The sequence below is a fragment of the Pyrgilauda ruficollis genome, unplaced genomic scaffold (genome assembly GCF_017590135.1).
Source record: "Pyrgilauda ruficollis isolate IOZ18807 unplaced genomic scaffold, ASM1759013v1 scaffold3, whole genome shotgun sequence".
Lineage (NCBI taxonomy): Eukaryota > Metazoa > Chordata > Aves > Passeriformes > Passeridae > Pyrgilauda > Pyrgilauda ruficollis.
This window is the reverse complement of record NW_024524377.1, coordinates 24,206,034-24,222,923: the sequence shown is the minus strand read 5'-3', so window position 1 is coordinate 24,222,923 and position 16,890 is coordinate 24,206,034. Positions and strand designations below refer to the sequence as shown.

Here is a 16,890-nt window from a genome sequence, read left to right as displayed (position 1 = left end):
TTACACATCCTTAGGTCCAAGACACCACGTTAGTGGTACTGCAGCACAAGTACTGTGGTACAAGGCTGGCATTGTTATAATCTACAACCCTAATTTATGAGCCACTAAAATATGGAATATTTCATCTGCCAATAAATCTGTCAAGTTCCTGTATATCATCATATAAATGTATGCTATTTATGCTGCACACATACCAAGTCTTCATCCTAGAAAGAAACCTGGGTTCTTAATTAAGAACTAAATCATAAGAACTGCCAACAGCCAGACTGAGAGGAGAGCTGAAATCTCATTTTTATCTGAAATGACACACTAAACCAATGAACTGTTGATAAAAGCTTTATTTTCTTCCCAACATAAAGCAGGTTAACTCAAAAAATAATTTAGTCATTGAGTAGTTTTTCAGTAAGTATCAGCGAACAGTTTACTTCTTATTAAAAGGGCTATACAAATAGTAATTTAAAAGGAAGATGTTAATTCAAAGCCATCAAAAAGGGAGGAAATGACCTTTGCTTTGTTTCACATGAATCCCATTTGGGCTTTGCTATTTTTCTGTGACCAATGTGGATGTAGGTTACCAATACAAAAGCAGGAACAGCTCTCTGAGCAGCAAACTCCTCCTTTCTTCAGAAGTTGCTTGTATAGAGCTGCTAATAGAGAGCAACTGCTGCAAAAATCTTTGTTTTTTTAAAAAAAATCTTCTGGCTGTTGACCTTCATGCCCCAACATCAGAAGCTGTAGCTGGGTATCTGTAGCAATACAGTTTGTTGTCTGCTCCTCCACTCAGTAACAACTGATGAGAGAAGGAAACTGTGATTAATATCAGAACTAAGCAAAATAAGAAGTTAAGGACTCAATTTTTCATTCCTTTATAAAAAGCAGGAGTGAATAATGAACTGTTAATGCATGACTAAATCCCAGAATCAAAGTGCAGAAGCAACTTTGTCTCTTACTCTCCTCTTAAAATTAGAAGTGAAACGTGTAGGAAAGCTGCTAAAGCTTTTCCTGACTTTTACAGTGAAGCCACACTGAGAATCTTGAACATTCACAGAATGGGGGTTTTTGGTAATTTTAAATATGTGTGTACCACTGCAGTAGCAGAACAGCTTGCTCTAGAGGATTACACAGTTTCCCCTTCAACATGCACTGACTGCCACGCCCAAGCTTCACTTCATGCTTTAGTCCCGGCGGCAGAAGGTTACCTTGGAACAAGTGTTTTCTGAGTAAGGTGCAGTGCTGCTCTCACCTCTCCTTGTCTGGAATATCACTGTAACACTCAGTTAAAGCCACAGAGCTACTGTTCCCACCCTTCCCCTGTGCAGAGTGTGGGGACATGCTGCAGTGGCTGGGACATCACCACCCAGACATCAAACACAGCACAACTACAACTGCCTGTTCTCTTCTAGCCTCAAGCATAAGGAGGTAACAGCCCATGACTGCTTTTAGCTCTCTTCTTAAACACCATGCATATAAATCAAGTAACTTGCTCTTCAGATTCTTACCCCTGCTTCTGTCCAGTCCACACACAAAACCTTGTCTTCGTGAGCAGCCAAGTCATACAGAGGAGCTTTGCAACTAGTGAAAAACAGATTTGAAGTTATGTGAGCAATCACAGACAACAATTGGTCCCAGGGAGAAATGCTATCCCAATGCTATCAAACAGATGTGGTCAAGCACTTATAAACAGTTTGAGAGAGCACAGATATTGACCATCTGTGATGTTTCCTCTGCTTTCCCCAGAGCCTATCACATCAGTATTATCCTCTCCTACAGCCCCAAAGAGAAAAGCAGCAACATTTTTCATCTGCTTGCAAACAACTTTGAGACTGAAACTCAATCAGTTGTTGGGAAGAATTTATTATAGCTTCCTTCTTCCATGTGTTGATGCTGCTCAACAGCATATGTTTTCCAGCCCTGTGGTAGACTGCAAGTATTTTAGTGTTTTTCTCCCTTTTATTATGTGGTTGACTTTCAAAACCTATAGTGTTTTCACAAATGCCACAGGTGTTTCCACTGACTGTCTGACTGCTTTTGCTATTTCGTGAGGGGTAGCTCACCCTGTAAGCTTACATGCCTTTGCACAGCAACAAACCCAGTTTATTTTACCTCCTTGTGTCCCAAAGCTTCACAATGTTGTCCAGAGAACCAGAGATCAGCTGATGCTCGTGGGTAGGTGACCACTTCACAGATGTCACCCAGCCTGTGTGAGAAGTCAGAGACAGGAGAACCAAGGAGCCATCTGAATGGAAAGAGGAAAAAACACAGACATCAGCAGATGCTGAAACCAGCGCTTTGAAGACGTGTACAAAAGCCAGTGCAATTGCAGTTCAAGTTAAGTGTTAAGTGAACTCTAAATAAAGTGAACACAAATGTAAGCCGTACAAGTTCTGGGGAAGAAATCAAACCTAAAACAAAAAAGAAACCAACCTGAAACCACTTAAAATGTATATTCTTGTGACTAAACTTCCTTTTCAAAGATTTTTTTTTTTAAGTCAACAAAAAACCCCAACTTTTATTGTCAACATGTAATATGGTAGTGAACTTTGGATTAGGTTTACAGAGGCCAAACAAGTAAATGTTATTTACTATTTGTGGCCTTCCAGTACCTGAACAGAGCCTACAAAAAGAGATGTGTTCAAGGCCAGGCTGGGTGGGCTCTGAGCAATCTGCTCTGGTGGAAAGAGTCCCTGCCCAGGACAGGAGCATTGGGACGAGATGACCTTTAAGGTCCTTTCCAACCCAGACCATTGTGTGAAATGTGTCTATGAAAATAAATCTGATAGGCTCAGTCCTAATATCTGCAATTCCATCTGTTTATGAAATATAGTACCAAGTCCAAGTGACTACTGTTTCACTTTAATGGTTATCAGACCAGCCTCAGTCTGAACCTTACAATAAAAAAAAATCTATTCTCCAACTGCACAGTTGAACATCCATTAGTAAGTTTAAAAAAAAGAGAATAATTTCTAAATTATTAGGTAAGACATTAAAACAAATGTACTAAAATACAGAAAATAGATGTAAGCTTTGTATTTAATAAAAGCCCCCAAATGGCTGGTTTCAAGCAGAGGGACCAGAAAAGTTTGTGAGATGTGTCTTGACAGGACAAAGTTCTGATTTTGAAGAACATCTTTGAGAGCATGCGTGTCTAAGCTCACCTTTGCTGCGAGGATCCCAGAGTCTGATATGTCTGTCAGTGCTCCCTGATGCAAGACGGCGACACAGGGGTGAGTAGGAGACAGAGTTGAACACTTTGTTTCCTGTCTGTCAGGAAAGAAAATAGTAACTAAGACAGGAGATACTATTTTACACAGCTTTTTCTTTTTCTCTGAGCTGGACTTCAGCCGAACGTACAGCCAGAGTATAATGCTCTCACCAAAGTTGATTTGAGATCTCCAGTCTCAGCATCCCAGAGTTTAATGGTGTGGTCCCATGATGCGCTGCAAATTTCTTCAGCATCTGACCACAGCACAGAGGAGATGGCTTCTGTGTGGCCAGAAAGGGTTGCCAGGGGAGTCTAGAATTTAATGGGGACGGATTTGAGTAAGTTATCAAACAAATAAAAGAGTCTGATCATTCTGAGACATACCAGCAGTTTTAAAGTCACCTTTAGCAAAGAGAAGTTATTTGTTGTGGCTACACTTCTAAAGAAAAATTCTGGACAAACCCAGAGCTCATCTTACCCTTGTTAGTCCAAGCTGTTCTGTTTTCTGCTTTTTCCGTGGTCTGTTAGCTGCTTCTTCCATTTCATCCTCTTCATCTGTAGGTACTGGGACAGAAGACAAGCAGACTTGAGCTACAGATTTTGAGTTCCATCTCCATGTAAGTAATTAAGCAAATCCCTGTATTTATGGTGCCTACAACCATCATGTAGCTGATAACAACATCTGAAACTGTGTAATTAACCAAACCAGTAACTCAGCATAGTGATGTATCCCCTTACAAACTTACATCTTACCTGCAGACCAGATCTTTAACATCTTATCCCAGGATCCACTGCAGAACTGTGTGAACAGAAATATTCGTTAAATGTTGATCCAGACAGACCTTGAAAGAGATACCTGCTTGAAAAATGGGTTATAACACACAAATAATAGTGCTGGGCTCCTAAAATCCCCCCCAGAATGTTTGGCATACATCAAATTATTCTTTTTACTTCCTTTGTAGGAAAAATATCTACAAAATACCTTTTTCCTTCAGCACTAAAAAGTTTGACTTTAACCTGTCTGATAGTGAGTCAACCTGGGCAATGACTCTACCTTTGGCGGGAGTGCTCATAACTGTTGAATTTCTCGGTGAAGGGAAAGAACCTTTTTACCACCTGCTTTTTCCAAAAACTCTGGAAATTTTTTTCCCACCAAAACCACTGCAAAAATTTAGGTCAAATTTGGAAATGCATATAATTCTCATGCATTTAAAGTAAAATACACTTTAAATTTTAACTTGTTTTCTAAACGAAATGATTCTGTGATTGTACAGCTTAGCATTGATGTGACACTCTTAATCCTCAATAACCACTACTTATAACAAGACTGGAAAATTATCACTGTGTCACAAAATGATGATGATGAATACCCATGCAAGGACAAAACCAGGATTTCTGAGGTACAGGCTGCTAAATCCCAAAACACAAGGTTTCATTCCAGAAGTCACTCACTTTGGTTCTTGTACAATCAACAGCCACAGACTCAACACTGCCAGCGTGTCCCCTGCAGCAGTGAAGGGCTTTCACTTTGTTTTTCTCCACATTCCACTCCCAGAGCAGGACAGTTTGGTCCATGGAAGCACTGAGTAACAGGCACGATAAACTATCTGAGGAAGAAAAAAGTTACACTCATGCCCAACTCAGCTTTCCAAAGTATTTATAAATAATTATTCTAATCCTAGAAGAAATGGCAGATAGACAGAAACTCATACGTACTTCAGTTTATATCATGTTACCCTGTGAGTACAATTATATAACTACATATACACCAGTATTTGCTAATGGAGACTGCAAGCTGGATAGACAGCAACCATCTTAAAAGTAACTATATTCATTATTGTCAAAGGACTATTTTATGCACACCATGACTTAATTTCTTACACCACTGACAGAGATTGAAATAGTTACATTTAGACATTTAAATATTTATAGTTAAGGAATGCTAACATTTCTCCCCCAGTAAATCAAACGACTACTATTCCCCTGCTATACATACTGACCTTGCTTCACCCACGCCACATCCTTCACTACTTCTGTGTGCCCAGCTATTGTCGTGATGGATTTGCCTTCCACAGACCAGATCCGAGCAGTCTGGTCATAGCAGCCAGTTAATATCCTACAGGGTACAGCATTGGAAACATCTTTGTCTTTAACACTAACAAGAGTTTTTATGAAATAAAGCCTCAACCAGAAACTTGGCAAAACTATTAACAGAGTAACTGGTTTAAAAGAAATAGCATCAAAGAGGAAAAAATATCTTTCTGCTACAGAGCAAAGCTTCATTAAAGCCTGGCAACAGGGATGCCAAGAGTACAGTCTAGAAAGACAAGCAGTGAGAGTACTGCATGTTCTGGTTGGTGGGACTTAAGATCCCTTCTATAATTTACATAATTCAAAACTTAATTTGTTAGTTTTAGTATGTTGCCAGAGGTTCTCAAAGCATTTTCAAGTCTCTACTTAATATATGAACATTACCTAATTGATTGGGAAATAAATGTGAAAATACAGTAGAAAAAGGCAATTATGCCTCCTTGGCTTTTTTTCAGGAAAATCTCTGCAGAAAGGTATGCTATTCTATTTGTTGCTGGGTGCCATGTTGGAAGTCAAGGGTTTAAGCAAAAAAGAGTAATGAGGAAAACTTGTTTTTCTTTAAGAAAAAGGATACTAAACAGCATTTGTTTTGTTCTTTTGTATAAGCAGTATCTCAAGTTCAGTGTCTCTAGCTGTTTTCTACCTGTGTTAAAAGTCACTGTTGTGACAGCATAACAAGTGAACTGCTTACAAAAGCAAGTAGTTGACTGACTTGACAGGTTAAAAAAAAATAAAGCAAAGAGGGAAAAAAACCCACCCAAGGGAACATTAAAGAGAAAATACTGCTCCATTTGATACCAGGGAGGAACATGAATAAGCAAGACAAAACTTAGAACTGGCTTGGTGTGGTACCATTCTTCAGTGGCTTGGACAGAACTGATCCAGTCATCATGGAAGATGCATTCTTCTGGCTGAGGGGCCGTGTATTTCTCCACATACTCTATTTCCACCACTTCTTCCTGAGCTCACAGACAAAATACTTATTTAGTGATGCAGCATGGTTTTGGTTTTTTCAATCACTACAGTAAAATTTAACTGTAGTGTGGCACAAGTATACAAGTTTATTGAGCAAAGGTCTTGGTATCCAAGTCCTTCACCACATCAGTAGAATGAAAGCATTTAGAAAAAAAGTGAGAATTGCATTGCTTTCCATATTTTTATCAAATTACTATTAATAGCAAACTGGAAGCAAAAGGAAGTGATTTCAGTCTTCTTAAATTCCTCTTCTTCTATATTTACTAATACAAAACTGGTGTCTAAAACACTGCAACATTTTCTAGAAGTAACATTAAACATCCCCATTATCCCCCACCATAGGAGACAAAAAAGTATTAATGATGAACTGAATAAGAGAAGAATTTCCCCTCTGAACTGTACACAGACAACAGATTGGATAACATTCCTTGCACTGCTCTGTCTGTAGTCTCTAATCACTGCAGTTCATAATGGATTTAAAAATATAGGGAATTCTCCTGGAAAGAAATGAAACTGAGCAAGGAAGTCTACCTAGCCAACAGTGTAATATCTAAATCACATTGAAGTAAACTGGCAAAGTGTTCTACTGCCCAAGAAGGGGAGACAGAGTATGACTTACTGTGGAAATATTTTCCATTTCCATGTGTGTGACCAGCGGCAGTCGCAAGAACTGGCCATTGATAAGGAAGTCAAATTCCACATACTTGTGATCCGCTGAAACAAATTGGGAAAAATCAATGTTCAGGTGTCACAATTTATTTGATACCATCAAGAATGGCCTAATTTTGTGGCTGGTTCAGGAAAATGGAGCCAGGAAGAGTTTTAAATACCCCAAACATAAACAACCCCCCAAACCCCAAAATAAATGACAACAAGAACAAAAACCCCAACCAATTAGTTTCTTCTCCCAATTTTAAGTGGGCAGCCCATTACTTCCACAGTATTATTTAAGTTAAGAGGAAGAAAAATTTGCTGTTGGGGGTTTAAAGAGTCATTTGCTTCTTATTGTATTTTCTCTGTAACTCTGTGTAATCAAACCCCAGCGGTGCTTCCTGACTGTTCTGTAGGGATCTTGCCACTTGTTACCACCAGCTAGAGCCCTGTATTTGTAGCAGCAGTAGGAAAATTCTAAGAACTTTTGGTTCATATTTCTCCCTTTGTAATGGCATAAATGACAAAGGCTCTGCATTTTGGCAAGAAGCACTGCACTGTGCACCAGTTTTCTGTTCAAGAGTGTTTGCAATGTCATGGGTTGAAAGCAACTTGCAAAAGGTTCAAGAAGCAGGGTATAATACCACTGGCCCAGCCTCTTATAGAAAATGGGATTTTCCAACAATGTCGGACAAGTCTCTTTCCCCAGATCAGCTTTTAAGTTAGTCATTTCAGCACCGACAGAACTGCTGAGGTTTTCTTAAAGGCTGCTATAAAAACGAAACCTCTGGTTTCCTTAGTTCTTGTGCCAGGTTTTGGGCAACACTTCCATCCCCAGTGCTGCGGCAGCCTGGCCTGTGGCGCGGGGCACACACAGTATTCCAGCCTTTGGCTGCGGGAACGCCCAGCAGCGCCGGTGCCCGCAGCGCTTCACATGCAGCTCCAGGCCAAGGCAGCGGGGCAGCACCGGCTCGGGCTGTCGCTGTCGCCGTCCCCGCGGGCCCGCGGCTGTGACAGCCCGCGCGGGGCCGGGCCCGGCCCGGGGACACGAGGGACGCTCCGAGGGCCGCCCCGCCGCGGGACCTACCGTGCGCCGCGGCCAGCAGCTTGTTGATGAGGTGGCTGAGGTCGGTGGTCTCGGAGGTCGCGGGCACCGAGAAGGGCACATCCTCCACGGCGAACCTGCGGGCACAGCGCTCCGTTACCGCCTCCGCGCCACCCGCTCCCGAACCCACCCCCGGCCCGGGAGAGGAGGCCGCTCACCTGCGGTTCTCGGTGCGGAACCGCGCCGTGAGCTGCGCCATCGCCGCTGCTGTCGCCGGCCCCGGCCCCGGCCCCGGCCACGTGTCGCGGCGCGGGCGGGCGCGCGTGCGCGGAGCGGAGGCGCGCATGGCGGCGGGGCTGCGGGAGCCGAGCCCAGGTGGAGTAACGCGGCTCCGGCATCTCCCCCCGGGCCGCCGCGACGGGCCCCGGCCGGTGTTTTCCGCAGCCCCGCCGCGGGGCTGTGGTGCCGAGGGGTGCGCCGGGTGCGGGCTGAGGCGCCCTCAGCGCTCCTCAGGGCTGGGGCGCGGGGGGCGCGTTCCGGGTCCCTCGCAGGTGCGGGAGCGGCTCCTGAGGCCGCTGCCGGGCTGTGCCCCCTGCGGCGGCCGGGGTCTCTGGAGTGGTGGTCTCTGCTTGGAGTCACTCGGGTTGTGTTTCTCTGCTGGTCAAGCGACACACCCACAATAAACTGCCTACTAGAAGTAATAAACCCAACGCGCGGTGGACTTATAAAGAAGCTGTAAGTGAGTTTGGTGTTTTGGGAGAAGGCTGCTTGTGTGAGGACAGGCTGTGTGCTGGCGCTGTTTATGAATTTTTTCCCCCACCTTTTTGACAGTCCTTCGTGGCGTCTGGGGAGCAGCTGGGGTTCCCCTGAGTGGTGACTCGGTTTTGGTGACTCCGCTTGTTGGAGAGGGCGGGTGTTGGGTGTTCGCTGTTTCGTGAGACTCGGAAATCTCATCTGTTTTTTAAGCATATTTCACAGACCTAACGTTGTTTGTCAGCGAAATTGACACAGGTGTATTTTCCAGTCATTGGCGTTGTCTACCAAAAAACTGATTTGAGCAACCTCTTAAGTGTGAGTCCCCAGGTGTTCTCTGTATTCTTAACGGCATCTGCCTCCTCTTCCATGATAGAGATAATGCTAAATCTCAAACCTGCTACAAGTTGACAAAGCTAATTGTAACTCCTTTACTGGGGAGTGTCACTACGCCCTAATTTCCTCCCTGATATGTTTTACTGTAATTCATGCCCTTGTGAATTTGTGCCGCTGTGAATGGTTGTAGAGATATGCCCTCAGAGGGAGCTTTTTCAGACAGCAAATTTTGATTGCTGTAAACTATGCAGTTATCCAAAGTCTTCTTATAAAACCTCTGCAACATCTTGCAGAAAACTCAGAAGAGATTGATGGTGAAGCATTTAACTGTGTGTATTTTCTGTTAAGTATAACCAACACCCTGCATACGATGCTCATGATGGTTATCATGTTTGCCTGTGGTAGCAATTTCTGTGGCTGCTTGCTGTCTATGTAGAGGTGAACCTGGGACAACGATGGCCATAGATTTCCCTTTATTTGAGAAAAATGCTTCCCAAATGGAAGCAGGGTGAAGAAAATAGACCTGTGGCGTTAAACTACACTAACCCATGTGTTGGAAATGGCCCTGGAATGCTGGACTCGGGAAGCAGCCTATAAAGCGGTGGGGATGGACTTGTGTTAAGGCTAAAGCTGAGGCATAGAGAACTGCCTGTGTGCTTTGAGCATGCAGCTCTTGTTCCCACTGTACACTAACATTAAACTTCCACATTTCTCCTTCAGCCAGCTGTTAAATGTGTGATACCCTGGTGTTACAGTGGGAATTTTTATGGTGCTCACTTAATGTTTATGAAGAGATACTTATGTGTTATTTACATGTTCGTGACAAAATATCCCTCCGCGTGTGTATTTATGTATATATAAATATACAGGATTTAACTCTCCTGTTTGGGGAATTGGTCAGCAATATTTATACAACTATAAGATCTATTAACTGTGCTTGTACTTGTACACCTCTGTAGAAGCACATTTCTTTAAGAAAAAAAATAATAATCTCTGTGGTTGCACACAAGCACTTAGGTTAATGAAACCTGGATGGTTAAACCATGAAGTTGATTTTCCAAGTGATGTGTGTGCCACTGGTTTGCCTGCATTACAACAGTGATTAGATGAAATCATGGGGCAAAATTGTACCATGGGGATTATTTTAAACACAGATATAAAACTTCAGGTATTTCTGGGTTGCTTATGAAAGGAAGCTGGATAAATATCACCTTTCTGATGGATTTTTTTTTTCCCTGAGCTTTGTTATTAACTATTGTTAGATACAGGATGTTGGGCTTCTGGGGTCATTGGTCTGTCCCTATAGAGCTGTCCTTGTGTTCTGTTGATGGGTTCCAGCATGTTCAGAGTACGTGTTATCAGTGTCTGGAACAAACTCAGTTTATCTCAAAGAACTAAATGTGCTGCTTTTGTAAAACTGCTGTCCCTTCTTTACATCTTTGAACTGAGAGGAAGTGGTTGAGTGTTGATGAAATCTAGTTTTATGTTTGTTGGGGTTTTTTTTTTTTTCCATTTGCTGCTAAGATGCTTCAGACATTTTAACTGAAACATCTTATAATTGTTCTCAGACCCAAAGCTCAAAAATATTTGGTAAACATGAGGTAACTTCATTTGGAACTTGGTCTGGAGTGTCATCACTTGAAAATTGAATGGAAAAATACATCTGCTTTAGATTAAAGTATTAATATATTGAGCATATGAGCTGCTTAACTTCTCAATGGTGTTTGTATCAGCAGGATGCTTTATTCAGCTTCAAAAGCCAAGGAGATGTGGGTTTACTTTGCCTTTGTGTCCTTTATACCTTTGCAAAGCAGAAAAAATCTGTGCTTTAAGAGTTGTACAGTTCTTTCGAAGTTACTCTCTAGCCTTTTACAGTCTCCTTGCAAAAGCTGTAAACAGTTGAAATACCACAGCCAAGAAGGTCCATCTTGAGGAATTTACTTGCGTGGTGTGGTGAAGAAGATGCAGCTGGTAGGAGTCATGTGCTAATATAATGCAGCCTGTCTTTAAAATAAAATACTGAAGGGAAAAATCGTGACCACCCTTCCCCCTCCTTCACCCCAAACTACAGAAGTTGAGTTTTCTTCTATTCACTTGGGTATGTTGTGTGTGTACTCTTATATATGTAAACTCTTGTTAGGAAGGGGCCAAGTTCATTGTAATTTTGTCCTGCTGCTTGTGAATGTTTGGGATTGGTCGCTGCTTTCAAGAGTGTGCTGTGTGCCTGAGAGCATTGTCCTGTGGATGTGGCAATTCACTGTCCAATATTATCTGTCTGTTTGAAGGTTTGTGATGGGCAGCTGAGTATCTTGAAGCTTCCTTTGGGATAGGAGGTAGATCTCTGAAGTGCTGGGAACTCTGTCTTTTTGTCTTTCACCACGGCATTAATGCCAAATTTTGTTTTACATATCTGGTGTTTTTTTTCTGCCCAAAGCATATAACTGTAGACTAACAATAGTAATTTTATTTCTTTTATATGCTGTCTTATAAGCCTTTAAAACAAATTGATTTACTTCAAGATGTCTGCACGACAGAGTTGCATAATGCAAATTCTGTCTGGTGATTATGGAAGAAGGTGACTAATGTATTTATAAAGCACTGCTGGCATGTGCTTAAATATCAAGTGTTCTCTGCATGTGTGTGGTTGTTAGTTCAGTGCTTTTGGACATATTCAGATGAAAATCGTGGGAGGGTGTATGTGTGTTTTGTATCTGTGTATGCAATGACAAGTCAGGCAAATTGTCTCATATAAAAGGCTAAGCAGTACTCGTGGAGCAACACACTGGAATTTTTCTGCAGTGAGTAATAATGTGATAAGGAGGCAAGGATTTCTTGAGAACTTTGCTGTTATCTTGAAACAGCATTAGAACTTGTAACATTTAATTTGTAAGACCTGAAGACAACACCTGTGGCAATCTCCTGGCAGAAGGCTAAAATGAACTTTTATAACCTTTTCAGGTCACCTTGTAATGGAAGAGAGTGGAGCTGACCATGATATTGCTATGGAAGGATCTAATGATTTGTTCATAGGCAGCTGTAATGGTGCAGGAGAGTCAGAAACAAATGATCAGGTATTTCAGGTGAGGTATGAATGCTTTGTCCTTGTAGATGCTTCCTTTACATCCACTCTGATGAGTTTAAAATATGCTATTTCATCAATGCAGGGGTTTTTTTCTTGCCTTTAGAGTTTTGTGTCTTTTAAGAATGTGCATTCTTCCCTTGGATTCCTGTGCCATTAAGTTTTGAACAGATGTTACATGTAATGACAGCATTCAGTAATTATATCCTGCTACAGTGCTGAAGAAATGCATGTTTTATTTTGTTAGCCCTTTAAAAAAGAATGCTTTATGGCATACGTTGGAGTAGGAGAGGTTCAGAACAGGTGAAAATGAGGTGGCATTGCTTAGTGACCAAATGTGACAAATAATAAGTCCAGGGACAGAGGACACCTGTGTATGTACTGAGGGAGAGGAGTCTTTCATGTATTTTTTATCAGATATTGCCAGATCTTCTTATTTGGGGAGATTTCTGTGCATGACTGCTCTTCTGCAGAATGTTTTTCTAACATAAAATGTCATTTCAAATCAAGGTAGTGATTTACTTGTGTGCTTATGGTCTCTGCACAATGTCTTTAACACAACGGGTGCCATTTGTTTGGTGCTGCTTTTCTGGTGTAGTTCACAGTAGACAGTTTCAGCTGTCAGAGTATTTATACCTGCAGAGTTTTTCATGGGGTATTTAGATCAAGTCTGACTTTAGATAAAATTTAGAAACGCTTTTCCTCATTCTTTGGTTTGTAGTATATTAATTTTTGTCACAAAAAATGTCAGAGTTGTTTGTGCAGTTGCTGCGAGAAATACAACAAATTGCAGCCCTTCTTGCATTGGCCAAATGACACCTTGACGTGTTATTGTACACAAGGACTGCCTATTTTTCCATTATTTTTACATGCTTAATGTTTGTGTTGTCAGATTTTCAACAAGACATTTGTGCCTGTGCTCTTGAATTTAATAAAAATAGCATGTACTCTAAGACTTTGGTTCTGCAAACTTGATGAAGATACACTATATTTTTTTAAGATTTTGAAAATCTCTTTCTTGGCCGTATGTTGTACAATTCTTGGCCTTGAATTGGAGGTTGTCTTGCTTGTGGTTCTTCTGTGGTAAAGAATTTTTAGTTTTTTAAAGAATTTTTAAAATTCCATACATTTTTATTTCATAGCTAAATGCATGTATGGAAAGGCCAAGTGGATAGTATCTAGGATTTCTTCTGAAGTCAAATCAAGTTGGTGAATATTTTGCAATTTTGTTTTTGGTATAAGTCTTCTCAGTTTCTGGGCAGACTTGAGGTGTTTTAAAGTGATGGTTTTGGGGAGCAGATTTTGAGCAAAAGGGATTTTGTTTTGTCTTAGTAGAGAGACTTTTTTCTAGAAAGCAGGAATATGAATAATTTTCAGCATGGAAATAGAAAACAAAAGTAGAACTGCTAGTGTTAGCCTCTTGATCCAGAAGGACAAGAGCTCCTCTGAGTATACACTATGGCACACTGGTTTTAAATGTTCTTTTCTCTTTCTTTTTTTTTTTTTTTTTTTTTTCTTTGTAGAAGTTGCTGCTCAAAGTACATTTTACTGTTTTTCCTCTGTGAAAGCAACTAACGTGCATGGATTCCAGGGATCTATTGTTTGGCCAGAGCGACTCTCCCCCCGCCCTGCCCATCACAGTGCCCCTCTCGGGCAGTCCTCCCGCATCGGCTGTGCCGGCGCGGCCGCCCCAGCCACGGTCCCACTCTGCCGAGGAATTCCACCTGGCAGAGCAGCCCAGGCAGCCCCTGTGTGAGCTGCAGCCGCTGCGAGGGCCCAGTGCACCCATGGTGAGTGTGTCTGCAGACGGGCCTGGGGCTGTGTTCACAGGTCAGGGAGCTCTTTGAAGAACTCTCTGACATGGTGGTTTGTTGTAGCAACAGCTGATTCAGTGATTCAGACTTTATCTCTAGCAACAAAGTGGAACTTTTCAGTGGCACAGTTCATGCTCCAGTTGTTCTTCTTCAGGTAGGCAAATCCTTTCTGCAGCCATTACTAAATTTAAACTGATGTTTTTTGTCAGTATTGAGCCTGGATGCTGCAGTGTGATAAGGTCTTGTTTTTCTACTGCTGCTGCTTTCTCTATGGATAAATCTCTTGTTTTTTGGGGGGAATCAGAACATTAGCAGTAAGATAAGTCATTATGTTTCACTTTCCCCCAGCCCTCAATTAATTTTCTTAAAACATTGCTTTTTAATTTGTAACATCTGCTTTGTAAGAAAGGTAACTCTCTCACCCAGAGTCCTGCATAATTATCTCCTATATAAATATACCATAAGGAGTTGTTCAAGTTTTTCAGAATCCCAGGTGATTTAATTTGTCTTGTTTTTTTAAGCCTTGGAGCTTTTCTTCTCTCTGCTTTTGCATGAATTGCTGCCCATAGAGGTCAGTTTCTTTGAAGTAAAGGTCACCATTTTCATGTTACTATTAGTTCTGCTAGTCCATGAATGGAGTGACAGCAAATCCAACTATGAATGGCTTTCAGGTGTTTGTGTCTAATAATAGAGTTGTCAGTTTCAAATAAATGTGTAATTCATTGTAGAATTAGGTAAAGTACTCGTTGTTTGTTTTTTTTCTTTCTTTAATTAAAGGCCTATTTTAAAAGGGGAAAGCAATTTTAAGAAATTGACAATAAAGAGACAGTTTTCTTATTATGTAAAGTCAAGTAAATATACAGGCCTTAACTCTAACCAAAATATTTCCTGTTCTGGTAATAATCAAAGCCAGTCATGCTGCATAATCACCATACAAAATAGAGATGTTCATGCTTCTGTGTGATTGCCTTACAGATGATTGTTGCCAGCCAGTCAGAAAATGGACAGGTGCTGCATGTCATTCCTTCTGCCCAGCCAGGAGTGACTCAAGTGATTATTCCTCCAGGTCAGCTTCTGGATGTGACCAGCACGCAGGGTGAGTTTAACCTGTGGGACTTGAGGGTTTGTGCTCCTGTGACTAAGCTCATCCTCCATGGTCTTTTTAAAGTACCTTGTTTCCTTTCCTTAGTTATAAGACAAAATACACCCTGAATCTGCTTTCTGATTGTGAATCTGGTGCTTCACACACCACATTTTCTGTTGGCCAAAGGCCTTATGAAAGCTTATGAGAGCTATTATGCCCCCTTTCTGAAGGGTATGTGATGGATAGATATCAAGCACAGAGTTGTTTCTTGCCTTCTTTACCTTTAATAAGGATATTTCTGTTTCTGTCATCAGCTGTACTATCAAATTTTCAGTATTTGTTTACTTCATTGTGAATGAAGTAAATTCCTGTAGTGCAGACAGGCCAGAAGAACATTAAATCTTCTGTTCCAGAGATCACTGGTGATGATGCATCTTCTGTGAAGCCAGGAATTAATCATTTAGGTAGAAATTCAGTTCCCAATCAAGGAAAATAAGATGTAACTTTCCATTCATTGAAATGTGTTAGTTGTCACATTTTAAGCGTGTGCTGAGATACAAAACTAGAAACTCAAATTTTAAGGTTTTCTCTGGAAAATGGGCATACTGAAATTTGAAAGCACTGATTATTTATCTGCAATCCTTGCTGGATGGTAAAACACTGTGTACTAGGTTGCATTCACAGAGTGAGACTGAGAATGAGGTGGTCACATTTGGTTAAATTCTCAAATGTTTTTAAAACTGTTTTTTCACTCTCTCTATAAAGTTCTCAAGATTTGAGCACTGGTGAAGTGTTCCTGTGGAATGATAGCTCAGAATAAGAATAGAGGCCTGGTGCTGGGTGAATAGAAGAAAGATTTGGCATTCAAGTAGTGATCTAGCTCTTTTCACTTAGGGTTGCAGTAGGTTTTCCTGACCTTGCATTGAAAGACTTGCTCCTACCCTAATTCTCAACCTTCCCTCCCTCTCCAGCTCTTGCAGGGGTAAAACTAGGCTTGGTTACAGCAGGATCTTACATTAATTTAAAGCCAACTGGCAACCTTTAGTTGCAAAATAATTGCTGCTTCTCTTTGTAAGCACTAAGTGGAAATACTAAGGTTTTGCATTTCCATTTTTTATTCAACGTGAGGCTCAGTGTCGTAGTATTTGAATACATGTTGTACAACAGTACTACAGGTGTCATTTTGTCATACAGGGTTTTTTTTGTTGTTTTTTTCTAGAGACTGACTGTGTAAAAGACTTTGTAGTGATTTGGTCTTTAAAAGACAGTTGGGGTGACTAGTCAGCAGTTTACTGTGGAGGTGAAAGAGAAAGGAGAGTGGCCTGTCAGCTCCTGAGTTTCACTTGCCTGCACATGGTGGTAATGCATGGAATGGTGCAGACTTCAGAGTAGCCTGTAGTGTCTTAAGGGCATGTCTCTGTAGGAGGAACCAGTGCTTTGAGCCAGAGTGGTGTTAATCCAAGTGCACACTTAGGAATCTTCTTATGGAGCTTTGTGTGGATCCATTTCTGTTCTCTGTCAATAGCTTACCACTCTCTCTGGATGAGGGAAAGAAGCTTTCATAACTGAAGGGCAAAAATCCCTCATCTAAAGAGACCTCATCTAAAGAGACCTGTGTTTATGTTGAGACCAAAATATTGAACGTCTGCTTTCACAGTTTTCCATTATGTTTTTGTTTAACTGTACCCACAGGCTTCAATCTAAGAGCAATTTTTGGCTTGTGGATTGCTCCCTATTACCAAGAAAGGCTAAAACATTTGTTCTAACAGCATGTCAGATTCAATTACAAGAGGCCTGTTTTTCTTGTTTAAGTGTTCTTTTCTAAGTACAACACAGTATCATTACATCATTTTTTTCTTG

General features: G+C 41.2%; 2 protein-coding genes across 22 annotated transcripts in view; one reads left to right on the top strand and one right to left on the bottom strand.

The window, feature by feature from the left end:
- Window positions 1-323: 323 nt before the first annotated feature.
- On the bottom strand, window positions 324-8,319 carry WDR12 (WD repeat domain 12). Its single transcript, XM_041472752.1, has 13 exons — window positions 8,183-8,319; window positions 8,007-8,101; window positions 6,888-6,982; window positions 6,146-6,252; window positions 5,203-5,318; window positions 4,655-4,809; window positions 3,956-4,001; window positions 3,681-3,766; window positions 3,374-3,514; window positions 3,156-3,261; window positions 2,104-2,236; window positions 1,500-1,572; window positions 324-790 (listed from the first exon to the last, which is right to left on the bottom strand). Exons 1-13 carry the CDS (start codon window positions 8,308-8,310, stop codon window positions 713-715), a joined length of 1,359 nt encoding a protein of 452 aa, XP_041328686.1. The 5' UTR covers window positions 8,311-8,319; the 3' UTR covers window positions 324-712.
- Window positions 8,283-16,890, top strand: part of CARF (calcium responsive transcription factor) — a 35,323-nt gene continuing 26,715 nt past the window's right edge. For 18 of the 21 annotated variants that reach the window (XM_041472736.1, XM_041472750.1, XM_041472749.1 and 15 more), the window contains exons 1-4: window positions 8,563-8,699; window positions 12,012-12,133; window positions 13,656-13,922; window positions 14,922-15,042. In XM_041472736.1, the coding sequence (XP_041328670.1) occupies window positions 13,713-13,922; window positions 14,922-15,042 (331 nt within the window). In that variant the 5' untranslated portion in view covers window positions 8,563-8,699; window positions 12,012-12,133; window positions 13,656-13,712. Of the gene's footprint in view, window positions 8,340-8,562; window positions 8,700-10,985; window positions 11,025-12,011; window positions 12,134-13,655; window positions 13,923-14,921; window positions 15,043-16,890 lie in introns of those variants that run through there. The other 3 variants (XM_041472733.1, XM_041472740.1, XM_041472734.1) reach the window with 3 other exon arrangements.

What these genes read in the sequence shown, in the direction of transcription:
- WDR12 (XM_041472752.1), bottom strand. Translation starts at nt 8,310, where the DNA reads ATGCGCGCCTCCGCTCCGCGCACGCGCGCCCGCCCGCGCCGCGACACG. An exon ending in TTGATTGTACAAGAACCAAA is followed by an intron (nt 4,002 to 4,654) that starts GTGAGTGACTTC and finishes CTGTTCACACAG; the next exon opens with TTCTGCAGTGGATCCTGGGA. An exon ending in GAGATCTCAAATCAACTTTG is followed by an intron (nt 3,262 to 3,373) that starts GTGAGAGCATTA and finishes CTTTCCTGACAG; the next exon opens with ACAGGAAACAAAGTGTTCAA.